Source organism: Rhipicephalus microplus, chromosome X (assembly GCF_043290135.1).
Source record: "Rhipicephalus microplus isolate Deutch F79 chromosome X, USDA_Rmic, whole genome shotgun sequence".
Lineage (NCBI taxonomy): Eukaryota > Metazoa > Arthropoda > Arachnida > Ixodida > Ixodidae > Rhipicephalus > Rhipicephalus microplus.
The window spans coordinates 85,522,307-85,544,853 of NC_134710.1; the positions used below are offsets into that span (position 1 = coordinate 85,522,307).

The 22,547-nt window shown below is 45.2% G+C and overlaps 1 protein-coding gene across 6 annotated transcripts in view; it reads left to right on the forward strand.

The window, feature by feature from the left end:
- Positions 1-22,547, forward strand: part of LOC119176189 (retinoblastoma-like protein 2) — a 154,650-nt gene that overhangs the window by 25,428 nt on the left and 106,675 nt on the right. For all 6 annotated transcript variants that reach the window (XM_037427351.2, XM_037427352.2, XM_037427354.2 and 3 more), the window contains exons 7-10: positions 9,391-9,455; positions 9,530-9,695; positions 10,304-10,476; positions 20,629-20,710. In XM_037427351.2, the coding sequence (XP_037283248.2) occupies positions 9,391-9,455; positions 9,530-9,695; positions 10,304-10,476; positions 20,629-20,710 (486 nt within the window). The remainder of the gene's footprint in view (positions 1-9,390; positions 9,456-9,529; positions 9,696-10,303; positions 10,477-20,628; positions 20,711-22,547) is intronic.

The following is a 22,547-nucleotide window of genomic DNA, read 5'->3' on the forward strand; positions in this document are numbered from 1 at the left end:
TGGACTGCCTGGCAAGCGACGCATCCCATGGTGGAACAACGAGTGTCGTAATGCGCGAAAGGAGCAGAACAAGGCATGGAGGTTGCTTTGGAATTCACACTGACAGCTGAAAATCTTGACAGCTTTAAGAAAATAAAATCTCAAGGAAGGAGAACGTGTAGGCAGGCCAGAAGAGAAAGCTGGCACGAGTTCTTATCAGGGATCAATTCATATACACAAAAGGCTAAAGTCTGGAACATGGTTCGTAGGGTAGCAGGAAGAAAAGTACACTCACTCCCACTCGTTAACACACAGGGTGACAACCTGGAAGATCAGATCAACTTCCTCGGTGCCCACTACGAGCAGGTGTCTAGCTCTTCACACTATACTGAAGCCTTCCAAAGATATAAAGCAAGTATAGAAAAGCAGAAACTAGAACACAAGTGTACAAACTATGATGCATACAACCAACCTTTCAACTTAGCTGAGCTACAAACATCACTAAACTCCTGCAGTAATTCTGCCCCAGGCTACGACCGTGTCGTGTATAAAATGTTGAAAAACCTGCCGCTCGAAACGCGAAAAACATTACTCTCCCTATACAAAGCTATCTGACTTTCTGGCGTCATCCCTGCTTCCTGGAAAGAGGCTATAATGATTCCCATTTTAAAAGAGGGCAAGGACCCTTCCTCAGTTTCAAGTTATAAGCCCATTGCACTTACAAGCTGCCTTTGTAAACTTTTTGAAAAAGATGATAAACCGCCGACTTTTACATTTTCTCGAAACACACAAGCTGCTCGACCCATTCCAGTGTGGGTTTCGAGAGGGTAGATTCACCACCGACCATCTGGTGCGTATCGAGGCAGAGATACGAGACGCTTTCGTCCACAGACAATACTTCCTCTCTCTTTTCCTCGATATCGAGAAGGCTTATGACACAACATGGCGTTTTGGCATATTAAGAGACTTGTCTCACCTGGGTGTGCACGGTAGAATGTTTTCCATAATCGTGTTACTTGTCCGATTGAACATTCTGTGTCCGTGTTGGCAGTGTTCTTTCCCAAACATTTTTCCAAGAAACGGGAGTACCGCAAGGTGGTGTACTTAGTTGTACACTTTTTATTATCAAAATGAATTCCTTGCACTTGTCCATCCCCCGCAATATGTTCTATTGTACATATGTCGACGACGTTCAGCTTGGCTTCAATTCATGCAACTTGGCTATATATGAGCGGCAGGTTCAGCTAGGTTTAAATAAGGTCTCCAAATGGGCAGAGGAAAATGGATTCCGACTTAACCCACAAAAAAGCATGTGTGTCTTGTTCTCCCGAAAGAGAGGCATGCACGCGGAACCTGACATTCAACTGAACGGGCAACGTCTATCTGTCAAAGCCGAGCACAAATTCTTAGGTCTAACCTTATACAACAAGTTGACTTTCATACCGCACATCAAGTATTTAAAAACAAAATGTCTAAAAGCCATGAATATTCTAAAGGTATTGTCACGTACCACGTGGGGTAGTGACAGGCAATGCCTCATGAATTTGTATAAAAGCCTCATTCGCACCCGCTTAGACTATGGGGCCGTTGTTTATCAGTCTGCGACTCCAAGTGCTTTGAAGATGCTGGACCCCGTGCACCATTTGGGCATTCGCCTTTCTACGGGGGCTTTCCACACGAGCCCTGTGGAAAGCCTGTATGTGGAATCGAATGAATGGTCACTCCACTTACAGAGATGTTACACATGTTTGTGTACTACCTCAAGGTGAACGCAGACAAAGAACACCCCTCTCATTTCACAATCAATGATCGGTCTTATTCTGCCCTGTTCTACAGCCGTCCTTCAGTGAGGCAGCCCTACTCACCTCGTGTGATGGGGCTCGCTGAGGAAACAGATGTGCCACTTCTGGAACACTGTTTGATGGCTCCTGCTGCATATCTACCGCCGTGGCAGTGGCAGCTTATAGACTGTGACATATCTTTTGAGGAAGTCGCAAAGCATGCACCTGTTGCACACATCTGCACATATTTTCATGAACTCCAACAGAAATACAGTTGTCCCGAATTCTACACCGATGCTTCAAAAACGGACACATCTGTCTCGTACGCTGCAGTTGGCCCATCCTTTTCAGATGCCGGTACTCTTCATCCTAATACAAGCATCTTTACTGCAGAAGCTCATGCGTTACTTGTGGCTGTCAAACACATCAAACAAATAAAACTACAATGCGCAGTGATATACACAGATTTTCTAAGCGTGGTAAAAGCTCTTGAACCCCTGAAAAAACACAAAAATTCCGTTCTTGTATCTCTTTACTCACTCCTATGCACAGTATACGCACTCAAACAGCATGTCATAGTGTGCTGGGTGCCAGGACGCCGGGAGATAGGAGGGAACGAATTGGCGGACCACTTGGCTGCATCTGCCCAAAACAACGCTGCTACCAATACATTCATAGCTGTCCCCGCGCTTGATCTGAAACCCTTTCTTCAACGGAAGCTCAGGTCGTGTTGGCAGCAGCTATGGGATAGACAAACACAAAACAAATTACATGTAATAAAACCGATACTTGGAAATTGGCCACCAGTATTCAAATCGTGCTACAGGCAAGTAATGCTCACCAGATTACAAACGGGACACACACACAGCACACATGCATATTTGTTGACTGGCGGCGAGCAACCCATCTGTGAGAGATGTGAGGAACCGCTTACGGTTTTTCATATACTTGTTCAGTGCAATGAGTTACTCTCTAACAAAAAACCACTTTTTAGTACCCTACCGACAGCAACTTCTATTACATCCAGTCATGTTCATCGGTAGAGATTCTCTTTTTAAGCTTGAATTGCTGTTCATGTTTTTAAAAGATGTAGATAGCTTTCACTGCATATTTCAAGGTGATCCGTAGCTTGACCTCTGTACAGAGGTCGAGGCTGCGGTGGTTCCATTAAAGACAGCACCTGCCTCGCTGCCCTTGGGCTCAAGGGCATGCATTGACGAGGCAGTCGTGCTAATCTCATTTTCTCAATGTAGTTTCATCACCATGAACACTGTCTTTTACTTCCGGTACACATATTTCATATCACTTCCATCATTTTAAATGCTTCTATGTTTTAACCCACCTTAAGGTGCAGAATTTTAGGCCTCTTTCATAGTTCATATCATAGTTCATATCCTGTACCTATTGCATAAAATCATGCATCCTTGCCATTTTATAAACATTTTTCATGGTGCTTTTTGGCCAAGTATGACCCTTGCGCCATTAAAACCTATATATCATCAAGACATGGAGGAGTGGCTCGATGAGTATAGTAGCATGAGTGTTGCTAATCGCTGGGACGATAGCGCCAAGCTCCGTTACGTCTCTTTCTACTTTACATATATCATCAAGACGTGGAGGAGTGGCTCGATGAGTATAGCCGCGTGAGTGTTGCTAATCGCTTGGGCAATAGCGCCAAGCTCTGTTACGTCTCTTTGTACTTGACCGGTGCGGCGAAGACGTGGTACTTTAACTACATCATCGACATACCCGACTGGGCGACGTTCGAGCAGGAGCTCCGTCACGTTTTCGGCACATCGGCCATTCGGTCCGCAGTCGCGAAGAGAACCCTCGACACTCGCCAACAACATTCTGGTCAGTCGTACACGTTGTACATCGAGGACGTTGTTGCGCTCTGCCGGCGTGCCAATTCATCTATGCCGGAGTCCGACAAAGTACGCCACATTTTGAAGGGTATAGGCCCTGTTGCCTTCAATGCCCTGGTTTCTCAGAACCCGGCTACCATAGCTGACGTCGTCACGACATGTCAGCGTCTCGATACTCTGGACTCGGTTCGTCTACAACCAAACATTGGCGAACATTATTCTACGACAAATAGACCTCTTCGTGACCTCGTAAGAGACATAATACGTGAAAAGTATCAGAACATGGGTTTCTCCCCTTCTCCACCGTGATCTCCACAGTCTACTAAAGCGGCATTACGTGACATTATCAGGGAGAAACTGACATTTCTGAACTGTCCGGCTCACGTCTCACGTCCAGTCACCCCCGTCTCGGCCCACACGAACCTACGCGCAGGTCGCTTCTACGCCTTCCAGTGAAGTAAACACAATGTTGCCGCTACCATCGTACGCGTCGCTCGCTGCCGCTTCTCCTCTCAACTTTCGTTCAGTCCCGCCTGACCCTTCCTCTGCACACCTGACCGCACTCTTTTCAGGCACTCCGCATGGTTTCTACCCTTCCCCCTGGCGCTCATCTCGCCCAGTTTGCTATTACTGCAGGTATCGCGGCCATATTTCTCGTTTCTGCCGCAAGCAGCAGCAAGACGAGCGCCGCGGTTATGACATGTGTGAACGAAATACTTTGTACTATCAAGGTCAACACCATTCATCTCCTCCACACCGGTCTCCCTCTTTGCCCGCATCGGGGGCACCTCGAAACAGCCGGAACTCCAGACGCGTTCACCTTCACCCTTTCACCGCTCGTCCTCCCCACTTCGGCCTGCCTCATTCGCCATTGCCAGTCATTCGGAAAACTAAGTGATGCTGTTTCTGGGGGAAAAACTGCATTCCAAATTAGGACTGATATTTTTCCATCAGGCCCGTGCAACATGATTTCGGTGGTAGTGAAAGGAGTGTACGTGGATGCTCTGGTGAACATTGGTGCAGCCTTTTCTGTTATGCCGGTTGATTCAGGCCAACGTCTGAAAAAAGTGATGACCCCTTACGATGGATCCACGTTGCTTGCTGCCCTGGGATATACCATTCGCCCTTCCGCTTTCTGTACAGCCACTTTTTTATTAATGCTATCCGACACCACATTCAGTTCGCCGTCCTGATAGACTGCACTCACCAATTAATTTTAGGGCGGGATTTTCTTTCTTCTGCCTCCGCGGCTATTTGCTGTGGCCAACGCGTCGTCCACCTCACCGACACGGACTGCATGCTCAACTACGACCCTCAGAGGCCACTTCGTTTGACAGCTGCGGGAGATACCGAATTACCACCAGGTCAAGAGCGAATGGTAGCTATTACTTCCAAAGACATCGACCATGGCCACGTCTTGGTTTCGCCATCATTTAGTTGCGTCGGTAAAGGCATCATTCTCGCTTCCGGTGTAGTTCATTTTTTCAATGGTTCCGCACTTGTCACCGCCGTGAATACAACGTTCGAAAAAATTCTATTTCCTCAGAACACCACGGTCGCCTGCGTGATGGATCCCGAGCCTGCGTGCATTGTGCCACTTTATGCCGTCTCCTCCAACGACAGCCCTAGTGGTGAGCTTACTTCTTCCGTCTTTACTGCAGCCATTAGTGACGACTTGACACCTTCACAGACGCAACAGCTGCTTGCTTTGTTAAAGAAACACGCAAGTTCCTTCGGTGTTTACTCCTCAACATTGGGCCGCACTACTACTAAAACGCATCAAATCCACACAGTTGGAACATCTGTTGTACGCCGCCGGCCCTACCGCGTGTCTCCTGCTGGGAGAAAAATTATCGAAGAAAACGTAGCTGACATGCTCAAACGAGAGGTAATTCACCCCTCATCTAGCCCTTGGTCGTCGCCTGTGGTTCTGGTTCGTAAGAAGGATGGCTTCGTGCGCTTTTGCGTCGATTACAGGGCGCTCAACAAAATCACTCGCAAGGATCTGTACCCAATGCCTCGCATTGACGACGCCCTTGATTCTCTACAAGGTGCGAAATACTTTTCCAGCCTCGACCTGCGTTCCGGATACGGCCAAATTCTTATGCATGAACAGTATAAAGAGAAAATGGCATTCGCAACCCCCGACACGCTCTACGAATTCAACGTTATGCCTTCCGGGCTGTACCGTGCTGCGCGGCCTCAAATGGAAAACCTGCCTCTGCTACTTGGAGGACATCGTCATTTTTTTGTCAACGTTTCTTCAGCACCTACAACATTTGGATGAGCAGCACCTACATGATGAGTAGCACCTCAGCACCTACAACATTTGGCTTTCCACGCTGAAGAACTTGTCTAGACGCTTCGGTCGGTAGATTCTACGTTTACAGGAGTATGACTTCGATATCACTTACAAGTCGGGTAGAAAACACCAAGACTCCAACGTCCGTTCGCGCTGCCCGCTACCAAATACCCAGCTCAGCATCAGTCAAAGTTCGGCCATCACTTCTACTGTAGCGCCCGCGCTCGCCTCGGTAGACAAGCTATTCTCGAACGTCAAGCGCACAATTCACTCCTGCCAGTGGTCTGATCCGTACTGTAGGCGTGTTATGGACTAGCTCTCAGGAGCTTCCCATCCACCTAACACGCGGCATCGTCGTGAACTCTTGCGATTTAAGCTGGAGAATGGAGTTCTGTACCGTCACATCTACCACCCTGATGGGCAACGCTGGGTTCTCGTGCTACCACGCTCTCTTCGACTTGATGTGCTTAAAGCCTTTCACGACGACTTGACTGCTTGACATCTTGGTATTCAAAAAACTCGCGACTGCATTTGAAGTCGCTTCTACTAGCCTGGTATTTCTATTAGCATCGTGCGCTATGTCAGTTCCTGTGTCCCATGCCGGCGTCGTAAAATCCAGACAACTGCATCGGCCGGGCCTCTGCAGCCAATTCCGTGCCTCACAACGCCATTGGAAGTTGTAGGTATCGACCTTTACGGCCCTCTTCCCGTCACATCTACTGGCAAACGATGGATAGTGACCGCCGTAGACCACTTGACATGCTACGCGGAGACAACGTCTGTATCAACTGCCTCTGCTTCGGAAGTTGCAGACTTCGGTCTGCACACCATCATTCTGCGCCATGGCACCCCTCGTATACTGCTGAGTGACCGTGGAAGGGTCTTCCTGTCAGAAGTGCTAAATGAAGTATTGTGCGCCTCGGGAATAACACACAAGACAGCTTCAAGCTACCACCCTCAGACCAACGGTCTCACTGAGAGGTTTCACCGTACTCTTGCTAATATGATAGCCGTCTACATCAGTCCAGACCACAAAAACTAGGATACTCTTCTGCCATTCCTCACCTTTGCCTACAACACGGCCGTTCAGCACACCATATTCACCGATCTACTTCGTTTATGGGCGTTCTCCTACTTTCTTCCTCGGCGTTTCCTTTTTCAACAGTGACGTCAACTCTTCTCCTTCCAGCGAGGAATACATTTCAAGACTAGCCCGGTGTCGCGATCGTGCTCGCATCAACACGGAAGCGCGACAGCGAGATTGAAAAGTCATTTATGATGCATCCCATCGCCTTGTATTCTTCCGACCTGGTGACGAGGTGCTCCTGTTCACACCTATTCGTACACCTGGTCTGTATGACAAGTTTCTGCCACACTTCATTGGGCCTTACATTGTTATCGAGCAGACTTCGCCCGTTAATTATCATGTGACCCTACTTGTCATCCCAACGGACCGCCGTCACTGCACCACAGAGATCGTGCACGTGTCTCACATGAAGCCTTTCAGGCGACATTCTCTGTCACATTGACTTGCTACGGCCAGGTTGGCCACTTTGATGTGGGGGAAACTAGTGTGGGCATTCGTAATGCACTTCTCATATATGCATTATCATAATCATCATCATCCGTCTGGGTCTCTGTCCTCATCTTCACTGGGTGTCACCACAATCGTCATCGGGTGTGTGCGCGCTCAGTCTCAGACTGCCCGTTCGCTTCTGAGCCCTTGGGCTGTTTAAACGCTGTCTTAACCCAGACATCATAGTATGCTTACTTTTACAGATTTGTAAGCACTATCTGCCTTGGTAGCTTAAGGCTAAGGTGCTCCGTTGCTAAGTTCAAAGGCGTAGATTTGATTCCTGGCTGTGGGGACCACATTTCAAGGGGAGTTGAAATGCATGCACTTGCATACTTGGTTTAGGTGCATGCTCAAGAGTCCTAGGTCAGGAGTTTTCCCACTTTGGTGTGTTTCATGCTAAGGCATGTGAGACTCCAGATTTGAATTAGTGTTAATTTAATTTGGTAGCACTGCATGACCTACTTAGCATGCTTGTCTACTTACACCTAATGAAGGACCCTTTGACATGGTGATAAAAAAAAAAGCTGTTTAAATGGTATTACAAAAAAAAATAGGCATGCGTACATTATTTTTCTTTGGTCAATGGCACTTCTGCATTAAAAAAAAAAATGGCTGATGACCAATATGGCCTTGGGATATCTGGGATTCTCATGGTCAACTCAGATGGCAGAGCAATCACACTGATGAGACATTGGCTCAGGGTTTCGTGAAAATGGCCAAATTTCTCCTCAATAAGAAAGTATTTCATTGTCTCATGAACCCTAGTGGATTTTTCTGTACTTATTTCAACAAAAACTATCCTTGTAATTCAACTGCTTTTGATGTTAGTGCCACCATAGATGTGTGGTAGTTATGCCAATGAAGTTAACCTTTGGTAATTTTTTAGGGTTTAAAAATAGAGTACATAAAAAACTGGCTACCTTCCAAAATCATAAATGAAGAGTTGCCAAAGGTCTGCAGTATTTTATTCATCTTGTTGTTAAGAGTGCCTATGTGCAGTGTGCCTTGGGGATCATTATTTCATAAAAAAATCTCATTTTCTTTCTTTTATTTTAGAGAATATTATTTAAGACTTCTATTTATCATTGCTTCAAGTGTTGGTATGGCTGCAAAAGAAGGAAGTAGCATGTCACATGCTTATTTGACTCATGGCGGCGATCACCACGGCATTAAAGTGCCAATAGTCAACGTGCCCAACATTGTGCACTGCCAGCCGTGGAACATGCCCGATGCCACCGCCTGCGAAGGTACACCTCAAGCGGCCTCACTGCAGTGGTCTAGTGGCTAAGGCTGCTGATCCGCAGGTCAGAGGATCGAATCCCGGTTGCGGTGGTTGTATTTTCGATGAAGGCGAAAATACTGTAGGCCTGTGTACTCAGATTTGGGTGCATGTTAGAGAACCACAGGTGGTCAAAATTTCCGGAGCCCTCCACTACCACGTCTCTCATAATCATAGACTGGTTTTGGGACATTAAGCCCCACATATCAATTTTACCCCTCAAGTGCAGGCTCATTGGCATTACAACCTAGCCCCACTCAACATCATTCACTTCGTGAAGATGGTGGGATTTTTTTTATGCCATGGAGATGTTTAGGTGGGAAGTTTGGTCTAGTATGCTCAGGCTTTTTCTTTTTTTTTGAGTTTATATGTTGTAAGTGTAACATCGATAAAGCATATGAAGCCTTTCTAATTCAGGTTCACGCCTTCTTGTCTTTGTGCCTTCGTTTGATAAGCTAGCTAGAGTTAATCAATGGTGCAAAGGAATAATTTTTTTTTGTAGTAATATATATTGTCGTCCTTTTTCTGTCCATTTCTTACTGGGCACTTCAAGATGCATTTTTGTTTTGTTGTTGTTGCAAGCTCCACTAATTGTTAAGAGCTTCCAGATTTTGCACGGTGACTTGAAGACTCTGGCATTGTGTCTTGATCCAGTAGCCTTTGACGCTAGCATGTAAGCACTTTTCGTTTTTATGCATGATTGGTCAGATTGTAAGGGATGCAAAAGCTAAAAGTCTCTTCTTACAGCAAAAAGCTCAACAAGACCTATGAAGAAGGTGTCCTGAAGGAAGGTGAACTAGACGAACGGATCTTTCTTGATGAAAATTCACAGGACCGTATTGGTACACCACGACATACTTTGGACTCTGTGCAGCGAGAGCTGCGAATGTGCAAAGCTGCCACTGTAGTCAAGGTAGGGTGTTTTGTTTGCCTTCTGGCATATTGGTGGTTTTATTGCAGAGGCAGCTCATTACATTTGTATTTATTGTGTTTGTAATATGTTCTTGATGTGTACCTTATTAAATATAAATACATCAGTATATACAAGTGTGGCAACGAAAGCCAAGTTGGTCAAAAATAGTTTGTAGCTTCCAAGCCTTGCTTGGAAGCTACAAACATGTGAACACAGTAAAGAAAAAAAACTTAGTAATATACAATCGTAGATAAAAATGCAATAAACGTCTTTTTTTTTTATAGACATTACGGTCATACAGGGTTGAGATCTCTACTGGGAGAATAGTAGAAATCAACTATTCCTCAAAAATTTATTGTTACCCACATTGCCATTTAGACATTACAGTGGGTTGGAACTTGTGTTACATATGTAGGTACAATATAAAAACACAAATAATGTAACAGTGCTGACAAGCATTCTATGTGTGCTTGATACGCACAAAAGCAAAGCGGTTTTGTTGCCATTCATGTTATTTTGATGGTGTACTTTTGAGCTTGTATGGTCCTTTGCCTCCTGAAGATAAATCTGACTTCAAGAAAGCACTAAAGCATAGTTTTTTTCAGCAGCATGTGGAGGTTCCCCAGCTCCTGACACCCTTGACGGGCCGCAGCAATTTGCACAATCGCGAGGCCATCAATCGGAGCCCAGTGTCAACTGCTACTCAGTGTGCAAGCAAGTTGCAGGCTCTCTTGGCTGGCTGCAAGAATTCACCTAGCAAAGAGCTACAGGCTCTGTTCAGGTGTGTCCTGTAGTACCGTTGCTACTTTTTGTATCTGAGAGTTAGGGTGATGTTTTACTAGGCTTATTATCTTACAAGTTAGGCCAGATGTAGTGTAAGTGTTCGTCTAATGATATTTCTGTGCACTGACCCAAGTAAATAAAATAATGAAAAAAGGGGGATATAATGAGAGGAACTCTCCACCTATTGTTAGACAAACACAACAAATAATTAAATGGTCTATTTCAGATTACATGAAAACACTTTGAAATGCATCACCTCAATGTTGTACTCGTGGTGCTTCAATGCACAAAATAAAGGAACATTGAACATAATTTTTATTTTAGTTATGAACCTGCTTGTGTGCAATTACTGGAAGTAACTTAGAAAGGTTACTGTGTCAGTCTTATCTAATCATTTCTCAGTATTTCCTCTTTTAGAGTCCCTTCAATATTCTCAGTAACCTTTATTTAGACATTTCTCATGTTTTGACTAGAAGGCAATGGGAGCTGCATGGCAGTACAAAGTATGTCTAGCCTGCCGCATCTAAGTACTGGGAGGCGACTGTGCAGACATTACCTTGTAAAATGTTTCGTAGTTTTCCATGCCAATTTTAAGCCTAAATAATAGCAGTGGTAAAACTTGTACTCATTGGCATACTGCACAAAGCCATTTTTCAGAGATTTATCTATCCTTGAGGAATAAAAACCTGGTTAAGGCAAATACCTATTTTTTTTTTCATGCACCAGTCCCCTACCTTTTTGTTTGTGAGCATAAATTAATAGCTACCGTATTTACTCGATTCTACTGCGCCCTCGATTGTAACGCGCACCCGATTTCCACCGCGAAAAAAAAAAAAACGTAAGGCATCGATAGCAATGCGCACCCATTTTTCTCGCTGGCCCGCACGATCACACCACTAGAAAAAATGACTCCTTTCAGCAGCGTCTTCCATTTAAATATGATGTACGGGCAAAGCTTGTGCCCATCTGACGTGTAACAGAGCATTGCCGTCACTGTAGTTTTACCGTGGACTGATGTCAGCACGCGAACTTGCTTCGCCCCCTTCTTCTCGACGGTTGTGGCGCCAGGCATGTCGAAGTAAAGAGGCGTCTGATCGGCATTTCCGATTTGCCCAAGCAGGTAGCCGTTGTTGCGCCGCAAGTTTAGGACGAACCTCTGAAAACTGTGAAGCTTTTCATCGTACTCCTCCGCAAAACTTTTCGCATATGCATGTTCCCCTTCGAAGGGAAAAGCCTTTCCTCTTCATAAAGTTAGTTAGCCAGCACCTGCTCGCTTTAAACTGGCTCCGCATTAGACCTTTTTCTAAGACTAATTGCGTAGCCCGCACTTGGAGCAGTTCTGTCGTCACGGGCCGCTGTGCCGCTCGCTGCTCAAGCACATACTCGCCGAGCAGCTCTTTAGTTTGCGGAAACCGACCCTGCTGTGGTCTACTGAAGTCTTTGCGTGAAGCTTTGCTGTCGACAATCTCCTGCTTGTGTTTCCGCCGGTCCCGCACGCACGTTTCGGGAACTCCGAACGACCGCGATGCGGCCCGATTTCCGTCCGTTTCTGCACACGCGATGACTTTTCTTTTAAAAGCGGCATCGTGGTGCACTCGAGTTTTTGGAGTCGGCCCCTTCCACGCCGTCGATGCTAATGCACTACTAGATGACGAACTCCTCAGCACACGTACGAAGTGCCGCACATGGGAAACACATAGGCAGAAATGGCCGACGCGCCATGCCGACGCACGTAGGGGGCGGCCATTTTGGATTTGCCGATGGCAATAGATTGACCATAATTTTTTTGTTAGTACTCGATTTTAACACGCATGCGATTTATGAACTCGCTTAACCGGAAAAAAGGTGCGCGTTAGATTCGAGTAATTACGGTAAGTGGTATTTCGTTATTTAGTCTTATATATGCCTATTGTACCGTTTTACATCTGAAATGCCTTGTAGGGATGTCATTTTCATTTTTAAAGCACATTTAGTCACTTATATCCACAAAACCCAGCTTCATTTGAAGATACTATTGCTAAGGGCAACGTAAGTGGCAGTCTTACTTAATACCCATTACCTTGTCAAATTTAGGCTCATTTTGAGCAGCTTAACTTATGATTCCAGAACGTCACTTTGGTGGCATGCTGCACACTAGAAAGGGAAGTGTACTTTTGAAATGATGGTCATGGTGATGTGTACTTAAGTAGCACATCAGGTATTTATTATTTCAGTTTCCTAAGTAATCTGTTTTAGCCATTAGTAGCCCTTAAAATGAATTTGAGATACAAACGTGGCTGGTGCAGCCATTTCACGACGTGTGTTGAGCATGCCCCTGGCGGGTGTGGCTCTTAAGTGCCTGCGAGCAAGAATGGCAAAGTAGCTTTTTTGTGTGGTATAGGGTAGTGTGTTTTATTTCATAAGGCTATTTTCAATAACAAAAATTTGTTTTAAAAAAATCAAGGGAACTCACTCAGCTTTGCATAATAAGTTATTTATTGTGAAGCCACTGAGAAGGCTATGCAATCCATCGCAAAGCAGTGAGTTTGGTGACACTCGGGAAGAGTGCTTTGTAACGAGTGTCGCTGAGTATTCTGGTCTGGCAGCATGTGAATGACACTAGCGGCGAAGTGTCATCCCACAAAATGATATAAACTTGCCAGTATGACTGGGGTTACTTAGCAAGTAAGACCTCACATATCCAAAGTTCATTGAGCCTTCTAACGGCCTCCTGTCACCTTTGTGACACTCTTTAGTGATGCCTCTGCAAGAAATGACAAAAGTATTGTTCAGCTGTAGAAAGGCTGTTTCACATAACATTGTGGAAGTTGGTTGATACAGAAGATTGCTAAAGCTTCTTTGAAAAAGTTTGCTTTAGGCATTAGCTTACAACGTGGAATTTTATTTTTACCAGGCTCACTGGCCTTCTAGTTTTATATACACTAGGGTAGTGCATTTCTTTTATTTGTCATAGCTGACTTTATATATATATATATATATATATAAAGTCATATATATATATAAAGGTGGCGGCGATGGCGTAGTGGTTAGAGCATCCGCCTCGCATGCAAGAGGTCCGTGGTTCAAATCCCGGTGCCGCGCAGTTCCCAACCGGACTAAAAAAATAAAAAAAAAAAATCCGCGTGTTGATGGAACTGCAATAAGAGGCCTGGGGTGCGGCCTCACCGGTAACCACCGCCGGGAACGCACTCCCTCACCAGAGAAGGATTGGCCACCCTGGTGCAGTATCTGGCCACTACCTCCCACATGCATACGCCAAAGAACTCACGGCCCTCAGTCCCCAGCAGCTGCGAAGCAACTGACCATGGCGGCGGTCAGATCTGCAACGCAGCAGAGGGTGCTAAGAATCTCTGGATCCGGACAGGCCGCCATTGGAACCTGAACTTGGCAACGTTTAACGCTAGAACCTTATCTAGTGAGGGAAGTCTAGCTGTACTATTCGAGGAGCTAGAGGGTGTTAAATGGGATATAATAGGGCTCAGTGAGGTTAGGAGGACAGATGAGGCCTATACTGTGCTACAGAATGGGCACGTCCTCTGCTATCGGGGCTTGGCAGACAGAAGAGAACTGGGAGTGGGGTTCCTAATTCACAGAAACATAGCTGGCAACATAGAGGAATACTACAGCATTAATGAAAGGGTGGTAGGTATTGTAATTAAACTGAATAAAAGATACAAGATGAAGGTAGTACACGCTTACGCGCCTACATCCAGCCATGATGACGCTTCAGTTGAAAGCTTCTATGAAGACGTGGAATCGGCAATGAGTAAGGTAAAAACACAGTATACTATAGTGATGGGCGACTTTAATGCAAAGGTAGGGAAGAAGCAGGCTGGAGACCAGGCAGTAGGAGATTATGGCATCGGCACTAGAAACGCCAGAGGAGAGCTACTAGTAGAATTTGCAGAACGCAATAATTTGCGGATTTTGAATACCTTCTACCGAAAACGAGAAAACCGCAAGTGGACATGGAGGAGCCCTAATGGCGAAAATAAGAACGAAATAGACTTTATAATGACTGCACACCCAGGAATCGTGCAGGATGTGGAAGTGGTTGGCAAGGTACGATGCAGTGACCATAGAATGGTACGGTCTCGAATTCGCCTAGACTTGAAGAAGGAACGACAGAAACTGATACGCAAGAAGCCGATCAATGAGCTAGCACTGAGAGGGAAAGTGCAGGAATTCAGAGTGTCGCTGCAGAACAGGTACTCGGCTCTTAGTGAGGAAACCAACCTTAGCGTAGATACAATGAATGATAATCTGACGAGTATTATTACGGAGTGTGCTGTGGAAGTTGGAGGCAGGGTAGTTAGACAGGACACTGGCAAGCTTTCCCAGGAAACGAAGAACCTAATTAAGAAGCGTCAAATCATGAAAGTGTCAAGTACAACAGACAAAATAGAACTGGCAGAGCTTTCGAAGTTGATTAATAGACGTAAAGTATGCGATGTAAGAAGGTATAACATGGAGAGAATTGAACACGCTCTGAAAAACGGAGGAAGCGTCAAAGCAGTGAAGAGGAAACTTGGGATAGGCAAAAGTCGGATGTATGCACTAAGGGACAAAGAAGGCAAAATAACTACCAATATGGATAGGATAGTTAAAATAGCGGAGGAGTTTTACAGAGATCTGTACAGTAGCCGAAACAACCACGACCTTAATACTATTAGAACTAGCAGTAACCCAGATGACACCCCACCAGTAATGATAGAAGAAGTCAGAAAAGCTTTGGAGAGCATGCAAAGAGGCAAAGCTGCTGGTGAGGATCAGGTAACATCAGACCTGCTGAAAGATGGAGGACAGATTGTGTTAGAAAAACTAGCCACCCTGTTTACGAGGTGTCTGCTGACGGGAAGGGTACCAGAGTCTTGGAAGAACGCTAACATCATCTTAATACATAAGAAAGGAGATGACAAGGACTTGAAGAATTACAGGCCGATCAGCTTGCTCTCTGTAGTATACAAGCTATTTACAAAGGTAATTGCTAACAGAGTAAAGAAAACATTAGAATTCAATCAACCAAAGGAACAAGCAGGATTTCGAACAGGCTACTCAACAATTGACCACATTCATACTATCAATCAGGTAATAGAGAAATGCTCAGAGTATAACCAACCACTATACATAGCCTTCATAGATTACGAGAAGGCGTTTGATTCAGTAGAAATATCAGCCGTCATGCAGACACTGCGGAATCAGGGCGTAGATGAAGTATATATAAACATTCTGGAAGAAATCTACAGGGGATCAACTGCTACCATAGTGCTTCATAAAGAAAGCAACAGAATACCAATCAAGAAGGGTGTAAGGCAGGGGGACACAATCTCCCCAATGCTATTTACCGCGTGCTTACAGGAGGTTTTCAGAAGCCTAGAATGGGAACAGTTAGGGATAAGAGTTAATGGAGAATACCTTAGTAACTTGCGCTTCGCCGATGACATTGCATTGCTGAGTAACTCAGGGGACGAATTGCAACTCATGATTACGGAGTTAGACAAGGAGAGCAGAAAGGTGGGTCTTAAAATTAATCTGCAGAAAACGAAAGTAATGTACAACAACCTCGGAAAGAAGCAGCGCTTCGAGATAGGTAATAGTGCACTTGAAGTTGTAAAAGACTATGTCTACTTAGGGCAGGTAATAACCGCAGAGCCTAACCACGAGATTGAAGTAACTAGAAGAATAAGAATGGGGTGGAGCACATTCGGCAAGCACTCTCAAATTATGACAGGTAGATTGCCACTATCCCTCAAGAGGAAGGTATATAACAGCTGTATCTTGCCAGTACTTAGCTACGGAGCAGAAACCTGGAGACTTACAAAGAGGGTTCAGCTTAAATTGAGGACGACGCAGCGAGCAATGGAAAGAAAAATGGTAGGTGTAACCTTAAGAGACAAGAAGAGAGCAGAGTGGATTAGGGGACAAACGGGGGTTAAGGATATCATAGCTGAAATCAAGAAGAAGAAATGGACATGGGCAGGGCATGTAGCGCGTAGACAGGATAACCGCTGGTCATTAAGGGTAACTGACTGGATTCCCAGAGAAGGGAAGCGGGTTAGGGGGAGACAGAAGATTAGGTGGGCAGATGAGATTAAGAAGTTTGCGGGTATAAATTGGCAGCAGCAAGCACAGGACCGGGTTAACTGGCGGAACATGGGAGAGGCCTTTGTCCTGCAGTGGACGTAGTCAGGCTGATGATGATGATGATGATGATGATATATATATATATATATAGATAGTGGTACAGAAGCGTAGCATACACATTTGTGAACTTATTTGTAAGCGTTTCAACAAAGGAGCCTAGGTAGAGGCTTTTGGTGGTGAGCTATTTGGCAAGGGGATTATTTGCAGCATCGTTACGCACTTGTCACTATTTAGGCTTATCTACTTTAAGGGGAGACACGGGCCTTTAGAGCGAAAAATTGCCAAAAAAATCAACCTTTCAAAATATTTTTTTTTCAATATCTCGACGTGCAAAGGAATCTATTGCTGGAATATTAACTCGTTCCGATTAGTATTTATTTTGCTATTGCGTTCTAAAGAGATCTTCATGATCACTCTCGCTCGAAAACGCCCCCCCTCCCCCCCCCCCCCAACGGGCAAATTCAATGCCGTCGTCTGCGGTAACCGTTAGCCGCAGCGCGGCCATTTTGGAATCATTTGAAAGCTAAATTTTTCAGCAATCCGGTTTTAGCGAGAAAACAACTCTAAGTCTGGTGACTATGGGGCTACACGACACCGAAAAGGAGGGAATACTCGCACGGCATTGGCGCGCTTGTACCACGTGGGGCAAATCCTGCTCTCCAATTGGACGACCGAAAATTTCGTCTGCCTGACTGTGTGCAAGAATGCGCGACTCCCTGTCGCAAATTGTTCGGACGCGACGATGGCTGGCGGGCGACGCAAATTTGCGACAGTTCATACCTACGGCAAAAAACGCAAGCGTCGGTCTCGGATACCTGAAGCAGCACCGAGTGAATCGAGGGCGACGAGCTCCGCGACATGCGCCAGCAGGTGTACGATATCCACCGAAGCTGCAGCCGCACAAGCGATGCCTGTGGCCGACGACATGAGGACAACGCGCGTCGATACGCATTTTGTGACAGAAGCTGAAAAAGTGGCGATTGAGCATCGTGCGGAAAAGCAACGACAGAAGTTGTCTTCGTTATCAGCTACCCGCCGAAAGCAGTCGCTTATCGGAGATTCCCCGGAAGCGGCGGGGTCCGGCATCGAGTTCACGCTGCTAAGCCTACCGTTGCTGAACCAACTGCTTCGGTGCGCGAAATGCGAATTCTGCTCTGGCCCATTGAATGTTTCACGGGGCGACCGTGAGTACGGATTGGCAGTTAGAATAGTGGTGAACTGTGCCGTCTGCGGAGATGTCAGCGCCGTATGGAGCTCGCCGAGAGCAGGGGGGAATGCCACCTGCAACCCTTTCGAAGTAAATGTGCTTGCGGCTCGTGCAGTTATGAGCACGGACAATGGGCAGACCGTCCTAAACGACATTTTTTCAGCCCTGAATGTGTCTCGTCGTGGAATGCACAACAAAACGTACCAAGACTACGGCAAAACCAGGATGAACCCTGCCGCGATGAACGCATTTGCGGGTATTATGAGTGAGTGCGCAACAGCTGTGAAGGCCATCTATTCTGAACTGAATTTCGGGAACCCCGGCAATATCGCAGTTTCCTTCGACGGGACTTGGCTCACTCGTGGCCACTTGTCGCACATTTGTGTGGGAACTGTAATAGAACTGTTTTCGGGCGATGTGTTGGACTTCAAAGTTCTCTGGAACTTCTGTTTGGTTGCGAGAATGGCCCCAAGGACGATGACCCTCGATACAGTGAGTGCCGAGCTTGGCACAAGTGCCAAAAAACTCTTCGAGCAAGCCTGGCCAGATGGAGCTGGAGGCTGCCAAAGTTTATTTCGCCGGTCCCTCGAAAAGCATGGGTTCCGCTACACAACGATGTTGTGCGATGGCGATAGCCGCGCTTTCAACAGCCTTCAGGAGGAGCAAGTGTATGGCTTCGTGGCTATCGAAAAGGAGAATTGCGTAAATCATATACATAAAAGGACGGGTGCTGCACTGAGACACCTCCTGCAGAAGAGCAAGGGGGAAGGTCGGCCAAGCCTCGGTGGCAAAGGAAAGCTCACTGCTGAGCTTGTAACGAAGCTTACAAATTATTATGGTTGGGCACTCAAGGCACACCAGGGAAACATCGATGAGATGGAGAATGCTGTCCTTGCCACTTATTATCATGTGACTTCTACTCATGCAAAGCCACAACATTCACGGTGCCCAAAGGGAGAAGACTCATGGTGTGCACACAACAAGGCAGTGGCAAGGCAGCAGGCTCCTCCTAAGCATCGGTACAATCTCCCGGAATATGTTGCAGAAGCACTCCTTCCAGTGTACACTCGCCTCTCAGATCAAAAGCTGTTGGAGCACTGCCAAAGAGGCAAAACTCAAATGAGAGCCTCCATTCAGTGATCTGGTTGCTTGTACCGAAAACCAAACGCGCCTCGCTATTCACAGTCGAAACTGCTGTTGTGGAGGCGGTTGCTTGGTTCTATGCTGGAAACGTGCTTCTGAGACCATTTTGAAGGAGCTGCATTTGAACCAAGGCAACACAGATGTTGAAAGATGTCTGGAAAAGGACCAGCAGCGGCTAGCGGCATGTGACAAAAAGCATACCAGAGCAGAAGACTTCAAAAATGCCATGAAGAAGAGGCGTGTGAAAGAGAATGATGGTGATTATAAGCCTGGTGGCTTCTAGAGCAAAAAGGACTCCCATCTGTTGCTTTTTTGGCAAGAATTAGTTATATCAGTTCTTCAAACTTTTTTTTGTTTTCTCAAAATCAGTTTTTTGCCTATGTGCTATAATACTGTTGCCCACAGTATCTTTTGATCTAGTGATCAGATTTCAACGATTCTTGTTGCAATTGACAGCTTACGAGTTCCTATACACAATAAGACTACTAAAATTTATATTTAGTGAAGAGAAAATTTTTTGTGCTGATAAATCTCATGAAAATTCTCATGTTCCCAACCATTATATTACATATGGCAATAACTTTTATAAAAATAGAGCTAAAATTACAGTGATAGTATAGTTGTGATCCTTGATTATTGTAGACTATGTCCATATAAAGTGTTCTAGGATATTCAATGATTAAATTGCAGAATAATTGGGCGATCCGACTATTCATTATTTATTCAATATCTCTAAAACTACTTGAGATAAAAGAAAATGGATTGCATATATCTTCACAGCAGGTTAAAAGATACATTGTCTGAATATTTCATTTGAATATGATAATAAACAAAAAAAGTTTTTAGAACACCAGAGTCTCCCCTTAAGGCAAAATTGGTATGTTTGAAGTGCTCAATGTCGAGGAAGCACTGAATAAATTCCTGCATCAAAGCATGCATTGTGGGCACATATTTTTGCAGCACTGAAACATGTGGTAAAGCTACTGACAAATTCTGTTCCCAGGCTTCATGTACGAGCTAGTGAAACAGTGTATATTGATTTAGGTTTGTTCATATATGGTGCTCTAGCTTGGACATTATTTTAGATGCTTTTTGTTTCCTTGTGACTTCCTTCTGTTTTATGAGGGATGTTTCCGTAGCGGCTAGTAAAATTATGGATGTTCTTTTGGTGCTGGAATGCCTATACTAACTATTCTTGTGTGACTTTGTGATCAATCGAGACTTCCTTTCACTTCACAATTTCTTTTTTTTTTTTTTTTTTTTTGGTCTTGCATAGTTCAGATTAAGCTCTCTACTACTGTGTAGAAGTGCATCGATGTAGAACACTGACAGGTCGAGCGAAATTTTGGGCTGTTAAGATGAAAATATCATTTCGGTGCTGCATTGAAGAGTTTTCAACATTTTACTCTTCAATCCTTTTAAGCATTGCTACAATGTATCGGCAGAGCATATTGCAGTAGGCAAAAGTGATCTGTTGCTGAACACCACTTGTCTGTCTGGCAGCTGTCGGTTTATTTTAACCGCATGATTGCCGAGGTTTTTATGCACTAAAAATGAAGTAAATCTTGCACATTCATTTAGAGGCTTCTATGGAAGTGAAGTGCAAGCTGTACTTGATTTATGAACCTCTCTCTTCTTTTTTCTTTTTTTTTTCAGCACACTTGATTCTTCTCTGGAAGCCACTGTGTTGGAGACTGTGAAATCAATGGGGGATGCCTTCTGTACTGCATACGCCCAGGTAAGCAGGTGTACACATTTGTCTTCATTGGTGTTGATGAGTTTGATGTGGTGCTGTCCATTAGTTTCGAGTTATATTTGGAAAATTAAAGAGTCTTGCTTCTCTATTATCGACTGGAAAGTTCCATTCACTAATCTTTTTCAGTTTTTGTATAGTACAAAATACTAGTCCTTGTAGTCTCAATACTCAAGGATTGTTTTGTTGTGATTACAAGATAGAAAGGAGGTTCCCTTGCAGCCTTTAGCTTTATGGCCTCTTGGGCTTGTTGTGTATGTTCAAACTTGTATGTATCATGTTGTAAAAAAATAAACAATATTCTTCGACTAATTAAAAAAAAACTTAGCCAGTGGTGAGTCAAGGGCCCTCAGTGACTAGTTCCTAAATACTTTATCAAAGTTTTTTGTCTGTCTTCATGTTTACAAAATATGATGTGCAGTGTCAATGGGTTAAAACACAAAAAACATATCTAACCCATCGTGAGCATTATCCTTCTGCTTCAAAAGAACTTCTTTGCCACATGGCATTTACTGTGAGGTGCATAATTGTTGGTAATAAGGTACTCACAAAGCAGGAAACGAAGAAACGCAAATGCATGTTTAGATTAGACAGATTACTGAAATAACGTTTAAAGTGACCTTCTGGCTTATAATGCAATATTAAGTATTGGTGAAAGAAGGGGGATGACGGGGACAAGATGCATCCTTTTGCCAGCATGCGCCATGACCTTGAGCACTTTCTTTTCCTTTTTTTCTTCAAATGTGCGGCTTACTCTCAATTTGATCGTGAGCATGTGCACGGTCAAGTGGCAGCATTTCGCGACGGCCACTGTAGCTACGAAGCTCACAATGTGCAAATTGACCGATGGCTGCGGCAAACTTGGATATATGGTGCAGAAATTAGGGTAGAAGGCATCAGTTGTAGAGAGCAGAGAAAGAGCGATTTCTAGCTGACTTTGAGAAAAAGGGCAAATTTCGGGCTGTGTACAGTGCTATAATGTCTGACTCTCGCATTTTCGGGAGCCTCGATTATCGGCTGGCAGCGTTTTCTGACCATGCTCAAAAAGTGGTGCTGGGCCCCTTTGAGGGGGGACGCGGCTTTGGGATCGCAAAAAGTGGCGAAAAAATTGATTTTTTGAAACTCAAGTTTTCAGTTTCTGGAACCCATTTTTTTATCTGGTTCCAAAATATCTACTGAAAACCGCGCAGAAGTGCTTAAGAAAATTCGTTTCACCCACCTAGGTAGCAAAACAAACTTTTTCTGGAAATGGCGAGAAAACAGCGATTTTCAAAAATTTATAGCTTCGCGATGCTTGGGCCGGGAGCCGGCTTCTTGGGCTCATCGGAAAGAGCATTTCTCCGTGTTTAACTTTCCCGCCTCAGCTGGCTCCTCCCTTCAACAACAAACGCACGAAAGGCAAATATTTGAAGGTCGTTTTGAGGCCCTTGATTGGCCGTGGTTGCCATGTTGCCTCAGCTCGCCTCGCCATTGGCCCGACGCTCGCTCCGGGAGATCGTCGTCTGCTGCTTGTGCGTCGCGAGGACATGGCTCTCGAAAATCGCTACTTCGGGACGTGTTCACGGCTTGATGATCACTTAAGATATAATTACGCTTTAGTTACGAGCAGTAAGCGGATGCGCGATCAGGTTACTACGAGCGGGCGCACGGTCTACGAGCGCCGCGCGTCATCGGAGTCGTCTTTAGCCCTAACTCCGCCGACAGCGAGACTGCGGGCAGGAACGACGCGCTAGCGCATTCGTGGCGACGTGCTTCTTCGCAAGCAATGAAGCTGTAAGCGGCGGCACGATCTGATTACTACGAGTGGCCGCACCGGATGCAC